This window comes from Melospiza melodia, chromosome 18, assembly GCF_035770615.1.
Source record: "Melospiza melodia melodia isolate bMelMel2 chromosome 18, bMelMel2.pri, whole genome shotgun sequence".
Lineage (NCBI taxonomy): Eukaryota > Metazoa > Chordata > Aves > Passeriformes > Passerellidae > Melospiza > Melospiza melodia.
In genome coordinates, this window is record NC_086211.1 from 2,275,521 (window position 1) to 2,292,236 (window position 16,716).

Below are 16,716 nucleotides of genomic sequence, written 5' to 3' on the forward strand. Positions count from 1 at the left end.
CGAAGGCCAGGGTGCTGGAGGAAGGCAGAGATCCTGGTCCCTGCTTTCTAGGACAGCACAGGAAGCACAGCCACCAAGTTTGGCCACCCTGTCCCCAGGGAGATGGTGACTCCCCTTTATTTAGAACCAGTTCCCTGCTCCCAAACCACTTCTCATTCCTGCCACAGGGAACTGAGGCACATCCCAGCCCCCAGTACCACACAGCCAGACCAAGAGATGCTTTCTGCTTTTATTCAATTAATGCAGCAATCTATACAAGAAAAAAAAAATAATAATGAAACCATGAAATTCCAAACCCTGACAGTGAAGAACCAAATTCTTCCTAAGAATCAACTGGAATTAAAAGATTCCCCCACGTCAGACTGTACATAAAATAATCTCTGCTCCATTTACAGCGTTTCACACAGTACTTCTCGTATCTCAAACTTCAGAACTGTACAACTTTGTTACAAACCACGCTTTTTCCTAGGAAAAGCTTACAGAAAAAAATATTGCCACTTTCTTTTTTATTATTATTTTTTTTTTAATTTTTATTTTTTATTGGTAACAAAAAAAAAATTAGAATCTTTTAAAAAACAAAAATTAAAGTCAGCCAGAACTTCTAAGTGTGGGCAGGGAAAGGAGCAGAGACATTTCTCAATCGAATGTTTCTCCTCCCAACAGGGAAAAGGGAACACTTTTGGCAGGTAAAAGACTCTTTGCTGCTGGTGGGGGTCTAGACCCTGGCCCCCCTTGAGTCCTGGTGCTGTTTTGATCCATGGGCTTGGATAATTCCACCACTGAACCTTCTCGAGATACGGTAACAGCAACAAACCCCAATTTCCTCCTGTTCTTGGTGGAAAAGCAGGGATGAACCCCAGCAAAGCAGGGATGAACCCCACTTTCCCCTCCCTTCCTTAGGAAAGACAGTTCTCCTGCTCTGGGCTCTGGGCACATGGGCTGTCCCATGGATGGAGCTCCCAGTGTGGGGCTGAGCATGGACACACTGTGGGTGGATGGAGGGGTTGCACCACACACAGCCAGATCAGACACACACAAACCAACGGGGTCAGGGCTCTGCAGGAGCCTGGGCAGAAGTTTTGCCTCCAAATCTGAGCTCACCCCACTCCCTGCTCACCCCCAGCCTGGCCTGATGCCTGCGTGCAGCCCAACAGTGAAAACCAGGAATTCCAAGCCACAGTTCCAACCAGACAGGTAACAGGAAGGATCCAGACCTCTGGATCCGTGTGAAAAATGTCTTCTAGTTTCGAATCCAGGTTTCACTCTGATGTTGTTCAGTGCAAAAGAGTTAAAAACCCATGTTATTATCTACACATATACATCCGTGTCTATAGAAAATGTCTGTACAAGTGGGGAGATGGCCCTTCCTGCACGCTGGGGACTCCTCCCCTGAGGGATCCTGCTCCCTCTCTCTCTCTCCAAGGTGTCAAGCCCCAACCAGTCAGGTTAAAAACCAAGAGCAGACGGTGGCTGGAGAGGAGCTGCTCCTGTCCCCCCAGCCACAGCTGCCAGCTCTGACCCACTGCATGGATGGGGACAAGAAAAAGGGGGAAGCTCCCGAGCAGGACATGCAGGAATACCAACACAAGCTGGGGAAGGAATCTTGCACATGGTTCAGCCTGCACAAGGACCAGGATGAGGTGGTGGCTGGGACCAGGCTGGAGGTGTAAGAGCTCAGCATGTCCACAGCCAGCTCCTCATCCCATGGAAGTCCTGCTCTGAAAGGCCAGCTGCTCCAGCTTCATTCTGACACCAAGGTAGAAGATCCATATTGGAGAGGGAGGGATAAAACTGGGAGCCAGGAGGGGAGAGGGCAGAGCTGAGACCTCTGGCAGTGCCCTCTGTCCCCATCTGCACCCACAGCAGAGCCAGCAACAGGGCATGGCCAGGATGGATCCAGAAAGACAAAGCCACCAGGAGGAGAAGGGATCTGTGCTCCCTGCGTGCAGTTTTGTTGTCAGGGGGATGCCAAGCTGCCCAGAACAGGGGGTTTGTAGCCAAGAGCTGGCCTGGATTCGCAGCAGAAAGCTGGTGGGGTGAGGAACATCGCTTCAAATGCTACGTGAGGTCTGAAAATGGCATTTCCAAAGTTTCACAAGCGGCAGAAGCACAAACTTTTGGGTCTCTGGACTGACAAGCCACATTCCTTCAGAGGCTGTGCCTCAGCACAGAGCCAGTGGGGGCTCTCACCAGGCAAACCAGGCACTGGGGACCTCACCAACACCCCCACAGCCAGCTGAAGGTGATGGCAACGTCCTCTGAGCTCATGTGACAAGATCCAGCCTGAGCAGAACCCCAACACCAGGTGAAACTCAGCAGGGAAGGAAAAGGACAGTGGGACCCAGATGTCACAAATGTCCTCGATCAGCACTGCAGGGAACAATGCCTGGGGTGGGTGTTTTAGACCAGGAGCCCCTCAAGACAGCAGCAAACAAGTTTCAAAATATATTACATCTTTTTATTGCCAAGCGTGCAGACCATGAAGTGTGTGGGGGACACGACACTAAGAAAAACTACAGTTGGAAGGAGGGCAAAGCAGTAAAAATTTAAAAATAAGACTACTCCTTACAACTGCCAACACTTGGGTTCAAAGAATCAACTGGAGGAAGTTTTCCTTAAAAGTACAGCTCTAAATATGGCATTGGGCCCCAAACTTTGCAAACACCAAGGCTTTGGTCTGGGCTAACACAAATCAGGTGGGAGAAGAGGATGATGATGATGATGGCAGATGCTCTATCACAACTCCACGGGGCTGAATGCCTGATTCTTCTCAGCATTTCCTGTAGCAACCAGAAAACTCCCTACCCCAGGAACACAGGCAGGAATAAGCCAGGAGAAAGCAGGCAACCTCAGTGCTGGATGCACTGAACTGGGGCCAACCTGGAGCCCTGCAGTGTCCCTGCTCCCAGAGCCAGCCTCGGAGGGGACAGAGCTGCTCAGCTCCCCCAGGGCCACAGCAGCTCCTGCTCCATCAGAGTGCAGCCAGCCCTTCAGGATGGGACACTGTGCTGGGAATGCTGCACCGACTCAGCTCTCCCCACCTGGAAGGGGCAGTGGAGAGGGGCTCTTCTGGGGGGTGCCAAGGCACAAACCCTCACAAGCACAGCGTCTCCTACTCCTCCTTGCTATCCCCAGCTCTGGGAAGCAGCACGTGCTCAGTGTGATCCCTCACTTGGCAGCCCTGAGATTCCAATATGGATCTCAGGACAATGCTGGGCCACCTTTCCCTCCTCCAGACCAGCACTGAGAAACCAGAGCTCTTGTACATTCTTCTTGGAGAGGGCAGCGCAGGGACACAGGGCTGTGAGCCCATGCTGGCTTGGGAAAAGGGTCTGGAAAGGAAACCTACGGCGTTTAAAACACTAAAGTGCAACAAAAATGTCCTAAACCCTTTGAAATCGATCGCAGCAAGAGGGGTCTGCAAAGCTTCAAACTTCCAGTTACTGCAGGGCATCCTTAAAACAGACCCGACAACCACCAGGTAAAAAAGACCAAGGAGCCCTTTGGTGAAACAAGGAATACCAGCCCACCACGGAATTTCAGCTCCTGGGGTCAAACATCATATTTAGAACATTTGGAAAGGAAAAGTGTTAAAGCAAAAAAAAAAAAAAAAAAAGAAAAAAGAAAAAAAAAAACCCACCAAAACAAAAATACAATTCTTGAATCTTGCGCAATGAAAGAGTTAAACTTTTTGGTGTTTTCAAAAGAAATCCCAACAGACAACCTGGCATAACTTTATCTGCTTCCTAAGGGAGAGATGCCCACTTGAGCCACGACTCAGGACACCATGTGCACTGGACATGTTCCATCCTCACGTATGTCTCAGCATTCCTCCATTCATAAAACCAAATCCTTCCTGTTTACTCTTCAGCCTGAAAGGAAAAACCAAAACTGAAGCTAGATGGAAGATAGCCAGAGGGAGGAGAAAGTTTTCACAGACTGGAGGCCAATCTCATCAGCTCCACGAGCCTGGCAAGTGCAATCCTCAGTGTCGCCTCATTTTAACCTTCCTGGCGGGGCTGCCGTCCTCCTCCTCATCCTCACAGTCCTCCGTGTACTCGTACGACCGTCGCCAATAGTTCTCAGAGCTGAAGTTGCTCCGTCTCCTATGTTTTGGTAAGAGGACTGAACGCCTGTTCTCCTCCTTATCCATTTCTAGAATCCGTGGCCTGTGCAGAGGGAGAAAACAGGAGTGAGAGCACAGCACGACGGGATCCAGGTGTTCCTCCTGGATGCTGTCTGCAGGTTACCTGCCCTGACAGCTCTGCCCCTTTTCCCACTGCTTTCCCAGCACTGGGCACTTGGCAGAGAAAGAACAAATCACCAAGTTCCACCTCCCCAGAGGAGCTGAGAACTTGGCTATGATGGGCCAGTTCCTTCCCTTCCCAAGGCTCTGGCCATTGCCTCCACCAGAACACCTCCAGTCAACCTCTTTAACTTGCAGCTTGTGGCCCCAAGAACAATCCCTTGGGCAGAGGGGTCTGTCTCTACTGCAGCAGAATTTAGAGCACAGAGCTGAGCTCCTTATGGTGCAGGATCACACCACAGCTCCAAAATCCTTTGTCCTCTCAAATATTAGCACAGTGCAATTGTTATTTCTGCAGAGCTGCCTCTGATCACTTTCTAGCAGGACTGGGTTGGTGGGCAGCACACACCACTCACTTTATCTGAGTGGTTCCTGACAGATCCCACTATGATATCCATGAGAATTACCTGTTACACTGGAGCCTCTGAGGCCAGAGAAAGAGAAAAACATGTTTTTCACACCCATCTGCTGCAGGAGCCTAGGCAAGCCATCCCCCACAGCCTGATAAGGTCACACCAGGCTGACAAACAGCTCAGAGGGATGTGCACATTTGTCCCGCATGATCGCTCCTCTAATCGGACACCCAGGGAAGCTGCATCTGCAGCCCAGCCTCAGACCCTCCTCCATTCTCCAGCCTGCATCCAGGTGAATGAACACTGCTCACAAACAATCCATCCCCACCCTCCTCCCTCCAGGACAGGTTCAAACAGGGCTGGGACTGCGTGGCAGCCAAGCCCTGCGACCAAGTCAACTTTTGGGTTGTACCCATTGTGCAGAGAATGCCATCTGGATCCTCAGGAAGCTCTGGAATTGGAATATGCAGGACAGCTGGCAGACTGGCCATCACTCAGAGCCATCAGTGTGCTCACACCAAGGTGTTTAAGGAAAGCCTTGCTGCAGAGCTCAAGCTTGTCTGAAACCTCAGCAAGGAGCTTCCCTCAAGGTCAGGCTTAAACATCCACAATTCTGGTTTCTCACACAAAAATGCACACACAGAGCTCTGGAATCAAAACAGGCCTGAGAAGCTTCCCAGGAAGTCCTTAACCTTTCCCAGATAGCAAACCCTCACGTTCCCTCCCAGGACTGCTTTCATAATACAGTTTAACGCAGCTGCACAGGTTGCTTGGCAATAGAGGTCAAAAATGATTAGCTGCAGGGAAACTATTGTTCTGAACGACTGCATTATCAAAAGCCAGCCAAATCTATTGCTTCTTCATTATGCCACTCACAGGATAAACAATGTAAGCTGCTTACAGCCAGAGCTCAGCCTCCACAAGTCTGGGAGGAACGCATAAAGAGCTCATTCTGATAAAACAGATCTGGGCATTGCAGAAAGCACCTGGCAGGTGCAAATCAGAATGGTTTTAAATATGCTCTGAGGCCAGAGACCTCAGCTATGCACTGATCCAGAGACAACATCCCAAACACGGCTGTTAGGAGAGGTGATCCTACCTGTGGGCAGCATCAGGGTCTGCTTTGCGATGGGACCGCTTTGGTTTCAGGATCTGGTCCCGGTTGTTTCCCGACAGGCGGTCAGAGTTATAACCTGGTGGCAACACAGAGCTACTCAGGGATTTTGTTTCCAATCGAGGTGCATCTAGTCTTGTTCTGCAAATATTGAAAGAGAAGAGAATTTGCAAGGTCTTTCTACAGAATCACAGCAGAGCCCTCCACCCCAACCACACGGCTCAGGAGGAGGGGCAGGAATACCCCATTCCACAGCACAACAAGCTGCAGTTTTGGGATACTTCACAGAAGCTTCACAGAATCACAAAATGGTTTAAAGTTGGAAGGGACCTTGAAGATCATCTCATTTCCAACCCCCTGCCACAGGCAGGGACATCTTTCAGTAGACCAGACTGCTCCAAGGTTTGTCCACCTTGGCCTTGGACACTTCGAAGGATGGAGCAGCCACAACTTCTCTGGACAACCTGTGCCAGGGCCTCAGCACCCTCACAGGAAAGGATTTTTTCCTTATACCTAATTTAAACACTCTCTATCAGTTTGAAACCATTGCCCTTTATCCTGCCTTGGCTTAGGGACACACAGTCATGAGGTGAAGGCAAAAGGTGCTGAGCTCACTGCAACCCCAGCTCGGGGAGAAGGAGCAGAGCTGCTGCAGCTGTGAAATCCCATGAAATCACCTGGCAATAACTCACAGCTCCAGTTAAGCCACCTGGCTGGGAGATGCCCTGCAAAAGCATCATCACCTGCAACAGTAATAACTGCTTCCACCTGGAAACTCCCTCCTGCCCACGGATCTCCCGGGGTCAGGTGTTCCTCAGCTTGACTACAAAGTGCAAAGAGTTGAAGTACGAGTCAGGAGAAGGTGTAGCAAACAGAAGCTGCACCACACATCCCTTCCAGCAGCTCTGCACACACTCAAGCTGTGCTGGAGAGAAAGCAGAGCTCATCCCAAAAGAGAACTGAAGGCATGCACAGGTGGAGGAGGCAGCAAAAATGAAGGGGGACAATCACCACTTGGTCTCCAGTGCTGAACTCCAGCTCCTGAGGGAGGTTTCCACAGGAGAATCCCAATCTAAACCTCCATTAGGAAGCACATCCACTTGCCAAGAGAGAGCCTCTTCAGCTAATCAGGGTGATGCCAGTCTGGCACAGGCAAAGCTGGGCATGGCAGCCTGCGTTTGCCCAGCGTGCCAGAAACAAGGAACACTTCCACAGGCAGCTGCCAGGTTGGAGCCTGTGCTACTCCACGCTGTCATCCTGAGCTGTGCTGAGCTCCAGGGCTGGACCCAGTCCAGCCTCAACACCAAAGGCCTTGCAGATCCTGCCCGTGACAAGGGAGGTTGTTTAAATACCTCTCAAATACAGCAGCAACCACAGGGCTGCAATTCTAACAAACCAACCCCCAACACACTGCCAGGGCAAGGGAACAGCAGCCATGCTCCCTCTGGCCAGGTGCAAGGAGAGGTGACACTAAAATGGATAATAATAACTACAAACAGAGAAACTCTGCTTATGAGAATGAAAGCAGAATGGCAGCAAAAGCCTCTAAAACTGCTTTCAAGACCCGGTTGAGTAGGTCTCATTTCTACACCCACCTCCCACGTTACCTCTCCCAGCATCTCATAAATTAAGAGCACCATTCCTCCCCTCCTCTGGCTCAAAGCACTTCCAAACCCTGCTGGCTCCCGGCAGCCCTGAGATCCAACACAGAAAACAACGAGCACTGAAGTGTTTATGACCTGCCTGGTAACCACACAGCTCTGGAGAATCCTGCAGAACCCCCCTGCTCCTGCAGCTCCCACAGCTTTGCTCTCCTGCTGCTGTCAGTGAGAACATGCTCAGAGCAGAGCCAGACTCACTGGGACGCAGCAGGCTCCGGCAGAACTCAGAGCTGAACATCCCAGCTCCAACTGGCACGATCCAGCTGATCTGGTCTGAAAGCTCAGGGCTGATCCTCACCACCAAGAAGAGGAAGAGGAGTTTTATGAGGAGGCCAGCAGGGGAAGGAGGTGCTTTCCTGGTTGCACAACAGCCTGTTCCAGGCACAGCCACAGAGCGAGAACAGCGCTGGTGCAGCGACCGTGGCACAGCAAAGGGCACACTGCGCACACAGGGGACACAGGGAGGTGGCTGCCCTGGCCAGGGGATAAGCAGCAATTAATAAGCTCTAATTGGCAGCAATCACAGCCCAGCCTTTGGCAAACATCACCATGGATTCACCACAGCTGCGGAGGCTACGCAGAAATAATTCCCAGGGGGTTTGTGCTTTGCTCGAGAGAAAAATCCTGGTGTGGTTTCATCTGGTTTGTCTGTTGGGTTAGCCCCTCACTGTCTGATGGGCAGAGACACTTCTGCTCTGACATGAAGCAAATCAGGCCCCAGAAATCAGGGTGGATGGGCAAACAAAGCCAGCAGAGCTGCAGGCTCTGTCCCTTCAGCTCAGCTGGGTACAACGGGGGACACCTCACTGCTCCTCCCAGGACTTAAAGGGGGCTTATAAAAAACACAGAAAACAACTTTTTATGTTGAGAGACGGGCATAAGACAAGAGGGATCAGTGTTAAACTAGAGGGATGATTTAGATTGGATATTAGAAAGAAATCCTTTGCTCAGAGAGCAGTGAAGCACCAGCACAGGTTGGACAGAGAAGCACAGGTTGGACAGGGCTCTGAGCAGCCTTATCTAGTGGAAGGTGTCCTTTCCCATGGCAGGGGCTAAAATGAGGTGAGGTTTAAGGTCCCTTCTTGCCCTGATGCACTTTGAGGGCAGCCAGGCTTGACTGAAACAATCCAACACCCTCAGCTCACCAAGACTGGAGAAAGCAAGAGGCAGAGCCAGTTTAAACAGGTACACCGGACACCTGCACCAGTTTGGGCAGCTTTAGCTTATTCATCTGAGTCTGTCTTTTCCACAAAACTGCTCCACAACCTAGGACAGGCAGCTTCTCTTTTCCAAAGTCCAACCAAAGCAGCTCCAAGGCTTGGAGATGCCTCCTTGTCAGCACTGGTGCTGCTTTTCCCTGGCTGCTCCAACACCACCAACACAACAGCTGTAAGTTCTTATCAGAGCCTCACCCCACACCTCACGGGGCCATGCCCAGCTGTGGGGTGCTTTGGCTGCAGCCTGCCTTTCATCCCACTCTATCTCCTGCCACATCTCATCCTGCCTCCCTGGGTCTGGGCTGATTTTGCTTGGCAAATGCCTCAGGGCTGCTGTTTTTTCCTGCCTTCATTCCATGGGTTTCTCTAACCAGATGTCCAACTCCACTCCACTGGCTTTGTGCCATATCCTCATAATGTTGCCAGACTTGTTTTGAAATCAACTAAGCCATCCAAAAGCTCATCCAGTCTGGATCCAGACCACTTGCCTGCGAGCCTTATGCCAGCCTGGGCCACAACCACAGCCCTGCCACCAATGCCCACGGTTTTGGCTGGGTTTACAGGACTCAAAGTGTGTATTTTCATTTACAAAGATGTTTCTTGACAGCAGAACTACTGCCAACACCTTTCAAGGCACAATCAGCAAGGGTCAATGTGTGGCAGTCACATGTTTTGGTCTCCTAGTAGAAGGAACTGGTAACAGAGGACATTTCTAGGCAGAAAAGGTTTTACTGAGGAACTTTGGGGTGGGGTTAGTTCACTTTGTCTCTCATTTTCTTAAGAGCTTTAGGAACAAGCACTGATTGATGAAATGCCATCAAGAGTGCTTTTCTAGAACAGGAAGCCCCTTTCTAAAACAGCTTATGGAGCTTGGCTTCCCAACACAGACTCGAAGGACAAGCTCTGTAATGAGCACTGAACTCTCTATATGTTTCCCTCCAAAGCCAGTGTCTCCCTCTCTCCCCGGGAAACAAAAGCCATGATACCAAGAAATCTCTCTCTGCTTCACAGGACATTCCTCATCACAAGCATCAGCTTCAAAAGACCATCCAGGTAACTCACACACGTGGGTCTCACATGACCAGACACCTGAACACACAGCCCAAAACAAGACAGTTTGATACCCCGGGTGTTTGGAGCTGGGCAGCCAAAGGAAAGCCAGTCTGGGCACCAGCAGGGCTTGCAAGCCCAGACATTACAACAAAGAGCCAAGAAGTGATGAACCCTGCAGGAACAGGTTCCAGCCACTTCCACTGCCAGGCACGGCACGACACAAGTGAGCATCAGTGACACCTAATCAAGGTGTGAGATCAAGCCAGCAAATTAACAAGCAAGGCAAGTTTTCAAGTGTTTAAGCATCATGACACCACATCCACATTTATCTGGCTGTCTGGAGGGCTTCAACACTTACTTTCTGAGGATGATGACAGCTCTCCTCTCCTTGATGTCCTGTGGTCGAATGCAGTGTGTGATTTCGTCGGCCGCATACCCACTGACAACAGAAACAAAAAGCCACCATCAGGGAGATGCCAGGCACAAGCAGAAAGTGGTTTCCAGCCTCAACAACTCAGTTTGGCCAGTACTTCCTAACTTGCACCAGGAATTCCTCCTCCAAACACCATCCCCACAGGAGCTACACTTGCAGGCGGGAACAAACATTGGGAAAGAATGAAGACAATCAGAGGGTTTTGGGGGGTTTCATGACTCAATTTTTCAGAGGAAACTGCTACCTGCTCCAGCACTGTGAATAAAACATGTACAAATGTAGAACTGTAGATTCAGACAATTAATTTATGAAGAAATTAGAAAGCAACAGGGGGGCAAACGAGCACATTCCTCCAAAGCATCATCTCACACAAGTCTATGAGAAAAGCCATCTCTCACAGCTCAGGTGTGCAGCACACCCAGACCCAAACATGTAACACATCAAGGAGGTGTTTTAGTCACAGAGGGGTGCAGTCATGCAGAGCTGAGCCTCTCACCCCCTTTTCCTGCTCATCATCCTCCCCAACACATGGCACATCCTCAGCCACCACAAGAACATCACCAGCCCTAACCCAGCACTCATGGGGTAACCTACAAATTCACACCTGCAAACCAAGCTGCACTCCTCTGTAACAGTGTGAAGCAGCTCCCTGGGCTGAGGAAAAGCCAGGTTCAAGCAGTGGCTGTTGTCAGCAGCAGTATTTCACTGTGTGAAATGACTCCAGATACTCCACATTTTCAGCAGGCTGGAGAAAAGCCACAGCCAAGGACAGCCTGAGCTTCCACCACACACTGGAGCATTTCCCGATGGCTGCTTTGTCTCCAGGTGAAATCAGAGCAGGTGAAATCCCGGTGTGTCCACGGAGAGCAGCCACCAGAGCCGCTGTGACACACAAACCGAGCCGGGAGCACATCCCATCACTGCAAGGGCGTGAGCAGCACATCCCAGCGGTGGGGCTGCCCTCTGCCTGCCGCTTGGAGAGCGTCAGCTCACCGAGAGCCCTCTGCAGCCCAGCACGGGCTAAGGAGAGGCTGAACACCTCCAGAGCTTCCTGAAACACCCAGCAAGGGCTGCAACACCCAGCAAGGGCAGCAACACCTCGGGTGAAGGCTGCTCAAGCCTGCACACCCAGCCTGAAGCAGAAATCAGCATGCCCAGTGTCCCCACAAGGCTTTTCCAGGCCAGGGTCAGGGGCTGGCAGGTTATTCAGGACACCCTGAGCAGAGAACAGAGCTCACACACACAAGTCTTCTCTGGGGACAGGACCGGGTTTCCTTGATCTGGTTAGATAAGCCACCCACTCACCCAGAAACACCTCCTCACACACAGATTTACTGCTCTGCAAGGACAGCTACAAGACCAAGGCCTGACCAGCTGAAGCAGGGGTGGTGTCCATCCCCACCGTGCTCCAGGCATTGCAGAACACGACAAGGGGCTCGTGATGATGCTCCATTATGTTCCTGGAATCTCTGTGTCAAGCTCCAGTGAATTCATGAATATCACCCACGTTAGCATTCACCTCAGCATCCTCAGCATCACCCTGAGCACCAGGGAAAGGTCTCCTTCCAGACCTGCTTCCAGACCCACAAGGTGTCAGCCTGAACACCCCTTTTCACTCCTTCTCCAGGCAAGAACACAATTTCAGATCACTACCAGAGATCAAACAACAGCCCCACCAGGTTGGTCTGAGACCATAAGGGGAACACACCAGTCTGCCCCAGTGCCAAACTGGTGTGGAAAACTCCGCACTATACCATATGTAGTGATGGAGTGCCTCTGCACAGGCAGGGAAATGAAAGGATTATTTGGTTGTGTCATATTCGTGCTGCCCTGTGCCAGCATGAACTTCTCACCCACTGCCCAGCCCTGCACGCCCTGAGGATGGGTGAAGGGGCAGACCCTGAAGAAAAACACCCATAATGATATCAAGGGTCTACACACACATTTCTTGCCCAGAGAAGAAACTCAGAACAACCTGGAAAGGAAAATCATAAATCCCTGCCCACAAGAACACCTGAGTGTGCCATCTCCATCCCAGAGTGTTTTCCAGAAGCACAGGGGGAAGTGCTGTTTTCCTCACACCACCCCAAAACCAGCCCCCAATTCCACACTAACCTGTCAAACCTTACACCCCCAACTCTCCCCTGAGTCTTTTTCCCACCTGGAAGAGCCTCTGCTGAGCCAGAACTGATTCACACAGTGATAAAAGTGGATATTTCTGTGCAAACATCACCAGAAAGGAAGCCTTGAAGTTCTACAGACTCCAACAAGAAAAGCTTGAACAAATCTCTGCCTCATCACCACTGGCACACGTGGAACTTCCTCTGCAGCAGAGCCTGCTCTGAGGGATCAGGCTATTTTGGAGCAGACAGCTGCACAGAGATCCCTCCAGCTGGGAAGGAAGGAAGGAAGGAGCTTCATCCTCCAGCGACTCCAACCTGCTCTGACTGCGCTTCCATCAGGCACGCCTGGAGACAACAGGAGGGACACACTCCACAGCACTCCCCTGCATTACAAACTGCCAGGAGACGACCCAGAGCACTCTCCAGCTGAGGGAGGGAAGCCTGTAAGGCACCAGCTCTGGGAACTTGGGAAATGCTACCTGTGCCTTTCGTCCCTCCAGCTGCAGCTGCACTCTTCCCAATGCTCAGACAACATCCCTGGCATTTCAGTGCTGAGATCTGCCTCCTGTGACAGCAGCTGCAGGGCAGGGATCCACCTGGAGCCCCCCAGCCCAGGTGGCTCCACACACCCCCTGTTCCTTTCCTTTTTCCCAAGCATTCTCAAAGCACAGATGAAAAGGCAAATTCCTCCATCCCCCTGCCACTGCTTCTATTGATTGATGCTCACCAAATTGTTGTTAAAATAAGAAAAACCCACAAAGGTGGTGAGCTCAGCAGCCCCTCCCCAGGGAGCTGATGGGTCACAGGACTGGGATCCAGCAGCACACACTGAGCTGATGCTTCCTGCTGGCCTGGCTGCCACTGGGACAAACCTGCAGGAGCTCCTGCTCCCCAGGGCTGTGGGAAAAGAGGGGACTGGAAAAGGTCATCTTCTAGATCACAGAACCTACAAGAGCAAATCTTCCCGGCAGATGTGAAAGGAAAAAGGGCTCATTACAGGTCATGGGGTGGCTCAGCCTCTCAGCCTTTGCCTTCTGGCAGAGGGGCACAGCCCAGCCACGTGAATCCTGTTCCACCTCACCTGTCATTTGAGGGCTGAACGCTTTCCAAGCAGTCTGAGGCAGGTTCAGTGTTGGCAAACACCACATCCTGCTTCAGGGCAGGCAAACAAAATATAGGGAGGGAAATGGGGAAAGCGCCTCTGCAAAATCCCTACTGGGTCAGCAGCTGTGAAATTAGGAGCAGGAACATGACAGAGGCAATCTGGGGCCAGTGTGAGAGTGCTGTGGGGTCAAAGAGGATTCCAGGAACATGACAGCTTCCTTTAGATCCTCAGGACTTCCACAAGGCTTCCCTGGAAAGGCTGCAGCCACTGACCCAGCAGGATCTGAATCCCAGACATTACAGGCATGCCACCTCTATCTGTGCCCGTTGCCCATCTCCAGGGTAACTGCCTCCAGCAGCTGTTTACCCAGATGAGAAAATGCCAAGTTTGGGGAGTTGACTCAGTCACGACCAAGGGCTGGATTTGGTGCCACACCCCTGAGCACGCTCTGCACCTCTCCTGCTCCTCCTGACTGCCGGGGGGAGATGGGAGAGCAGGGGATCTGCTGTGAGACAAGGAATTGATCCCAGACGGGACCCTGTCAACACACAACAGTCACTCTGGCAGAATCTCCCATAAGTGAGTGTAAAGTACCTGCTAACTGCTGCATCAAATTTGAAATAATCCCTGTTTTAAAGTCTATTACTTGCTGGAAGGAGGAACATCTGACCCTGATCAAGATGCAGTGGGTGGCGCAGAAAGCAGCCCTTGGATTTGGAGGGAAAAGATATCAAGATATCTTCATGTTGTTTGTAGGATTCCTTTAGCTACATTAACAAACTGATTACAGCACCTGAGTGACACTGCCAACAACCCAAACACCCCTGGGAGACACCTCACTCCAATTCCATGAGCCCTGAGGCAGCAGCCTCTTCCCAGCAGTTTTGAGAAGGAAGAGGAAGGGTCTGGAATAAGAAAACATCATTCTCTGGTCCTGGAGCAGAGCAAGCATCTCTCTTTCCTCCCACCATCCTCCACTGCAGATCCTCCTCCAGAGTTTTTCAAGAGGCTTTGACTGCAAGACTTGAGGCTGACCCTGCATTAGCAGCTCTGCCAGAATGCTTCCAAGCAGGATAAAACTCTCTCTGTCCTTAAAAAACAGAAGGCCTCTGGCTGTAAAAAGAAGGACAACTATTTATCCAGGCCTGACGAGGAAAGACAGCAGAGGGGCCTGCATCAGGAGCACGAAAATTGGGGTAGAAAGTTTCCCTCCTGGTATCTCAGAGAAGTCAGGGAGCAGAGCAGCTGCCTCACACCCAGCAGTCCATCCCTGGGGATGGAGCTCACTCTGCAGTAAAAAGATACAGAGCAGGATGGGTCCCCTTGGGTCCCATTTCACAAAATCACCCCGACCTCTGCCCCCGAGCCCTGTCAAACCACCAGGAATGAGAAAATGTCCTCAGCACCATTCCCGCCTCCCTCTGCAGCCTCCCTCATCCCTGGCTAATCCACACAAGTTACCTAACACCGGGGTACGGCAAGGATTAGTTAATGTTTGTGCAGCTTTTCCGAGATAAAAGCGACGCGAGATCTCGGCATTTATTATTGATGCACCAGTCAAGGAGGCCGTGTGTTTGTGGGGGGAAAAATTCCTTCCCGAACCCTGCAGCGATCAATTTACAAGCCAAAGCAAGGGATTGTATTACGGCCTGGGAGCCCGGAAAACCGGCCTGGACCTTCACCAGCCCAAAAAAGCCACCCCGCAAAGGAGGATACAGCTGGTGGCACTGCTGGCACAGCCCTGGCGATCCCTGCTGCTGGCAGGGAGCACTCTGACCTTCAGGGACACAAGGGACCGGCAGCACCGATGCCAGGCTTCCAGCTGCCCTCCCCAGGAGCTGGAGACAGCGGGATCCCGGTGCTCCAGCCCTGTCCCCTCACCTGTGTGGGCAGCTGTGGCATTAGCAAGCAGGCATTCCCCGGTGCCAACCCCAGCCTCGCTGCCGGCCAACTGCGTGACCTTGGGCAGGTCATTCCACCTTCCAGGGCTCTTCCTCAACGCACACCAAGTCCCTTCCTGTGCCCGTGACCCGCTGCACTTCCAAGTGACAATCACGCGGGGCTCTGCACTCTGCTCTCCCCATCGTCACAGCGCAGGGGAGGGCTCAGCACTCCCAGTTTACAGACTGGGAGGACGAGGCCATTCACACCTCCTCTCCACGGTTAAGGTCAGGTCAGAGCAGCACCGGCCGAGCTAAGAATAGACCCAGGAGCCCTGTCCCTACAGCTGCTCCGCTCTGACCACTCTTGGGCAAAGGATCCATTTTGTGTCTCAACGTGTTACTTTAACCATTTACAGGAACTCAGTGGCCAGCTCAGCTCTGCTCCCACCAGCATTCGCCTCAAGCTCCATGGAGAGAGCACCCACCCAAATCCTCACCCACAACAACGGCAGGACCACCTGCCAAAATCGCTTTTTCACCCCTTGCAGCACAGCGAGCCCCCGAGCACCGGCAGAAGGAGGAGATGGAGCCCGAGGCGCCGTCGGGGCGCGCATCCGAGCGCCTCGTGATCCGCGTTACACAACCGGGGCCTCGGCAACGCGGGCGAGTTACCTGAGCACCGTGACGCTCCCCCTCTTGACGGGCAGGAACAGAACGGGCTCCGACACCCGGATGGGCTTGAACTGGAATTTACACCCGAAGCAGAGCGCCGAGTCGCTGAAGAAGGACACGGAGACGATGGGCCTCTCAAAGATATGGATGGGGTCCACGTGGGAGACAATGCAGCCCCCCGGCTGGTAGTCGTTGATGACGGCACTGTTCACAAAGCCCTCGGGGATCACCCGGTGCTCCACCAGCTTCCTGATCACCAGGTCGTGCACCCACTCGGGGATGGCGTCCACCTCCCCCCGCGGGTACAGGCGCTCCTGCCCGGGGCCCCGCCGCTGCAGCTGAGACCCGTACGTGTAACCTTCCCCGAAAAAATACTTGTTCCGCAGCGGCGCCCGGTCCACCGTGTGCTCCTTGTAGAGCCCCTTCTCCGCCCGGGACACCACGTCCTCGATGCGCGCCTCGATCTTGGCGCACTCCTCGGCGCTGAAGAGGCGAAGCTGGCGGATGCCGCTCTTCACTTTCCGAGCTTCCTCCTCCTCCTTCTGCTCCTCGTAGTCGCTGGGCTCGGAGCCGGAGTCCTCCTGGTGCCGCCGCTTGCGCTCGTACGGCGGCTCGGGGGGCTCCCGCGGGAGGCCGCCGCCGCCGCCGCCTTTGTGGCCGTCCCGGTAGGGCATCATGGACTTGAGCTTCTCCCGCAGGTCCGTGTAGCCGCTGCCGGCCATGGCGCGTCCGCAGCCCCCGCCTCTATCGATCCCGGCGCTGCAGGCGGCGGCGGGCGGCGGCGGGGGACGCGCAG

At 52.6% G+C, this 16,716-nt stretch overlaps 1 protein-coding gene across 1 annotated transcript; it reads right to left on the bottom strand.

The window, feature by feature from the left end:
• Nucleotides 1-215: 215 nt before the first annotated feature.
• ALKBH5 (alkB homolog 5, RNA demethylase) lies at nt 216-16,660 on the bottom strand. Its single transcript, XM_063171641.1, has 4 exons — nt 15,921-16,660; nt 10,063-10,143; nt 5,759-5,914; nt 216-4,169 (listed from the first exon to the last, which is right to left on the bottom strand). Exons 1-4 carry the CDS (start codon nt 16,640-16,642, stop codon nt 3,986-3,988), a joined length of 1,143 nt encoding a protein of 380 aa, XP_063027711.1. The 5' UTR covers nt 16,643-16,660; the 3' UTR covers nt 216-3,985.
• Nucleotides 16,661-16,716: the final 56 nt, after the last annotated feature.

Coding starts and splice junctions, on each gene's coding strand:
- ALKBH5 (XM_063171641.1), bottom strand. CDS start 16,642: ATGGCCGGCAGCGGCTACACGGACCTGCGGGAGAAGCTCAAGTCCATG. Junction 10,144..15,920: donor GGGAGCGTCACGGTGCTCAG/GTAACTCGCCCG, acceptor TTCTGTTGTCAG/TGGGTATGCGGCCGACGAAA. Junction 4,170..5,758: donor GACCCTGATGCTGCCCACAG/GTAGGATCACCT, acceptor CCCTCTGCACAG/GCCACGGATTCTAGAAATGG.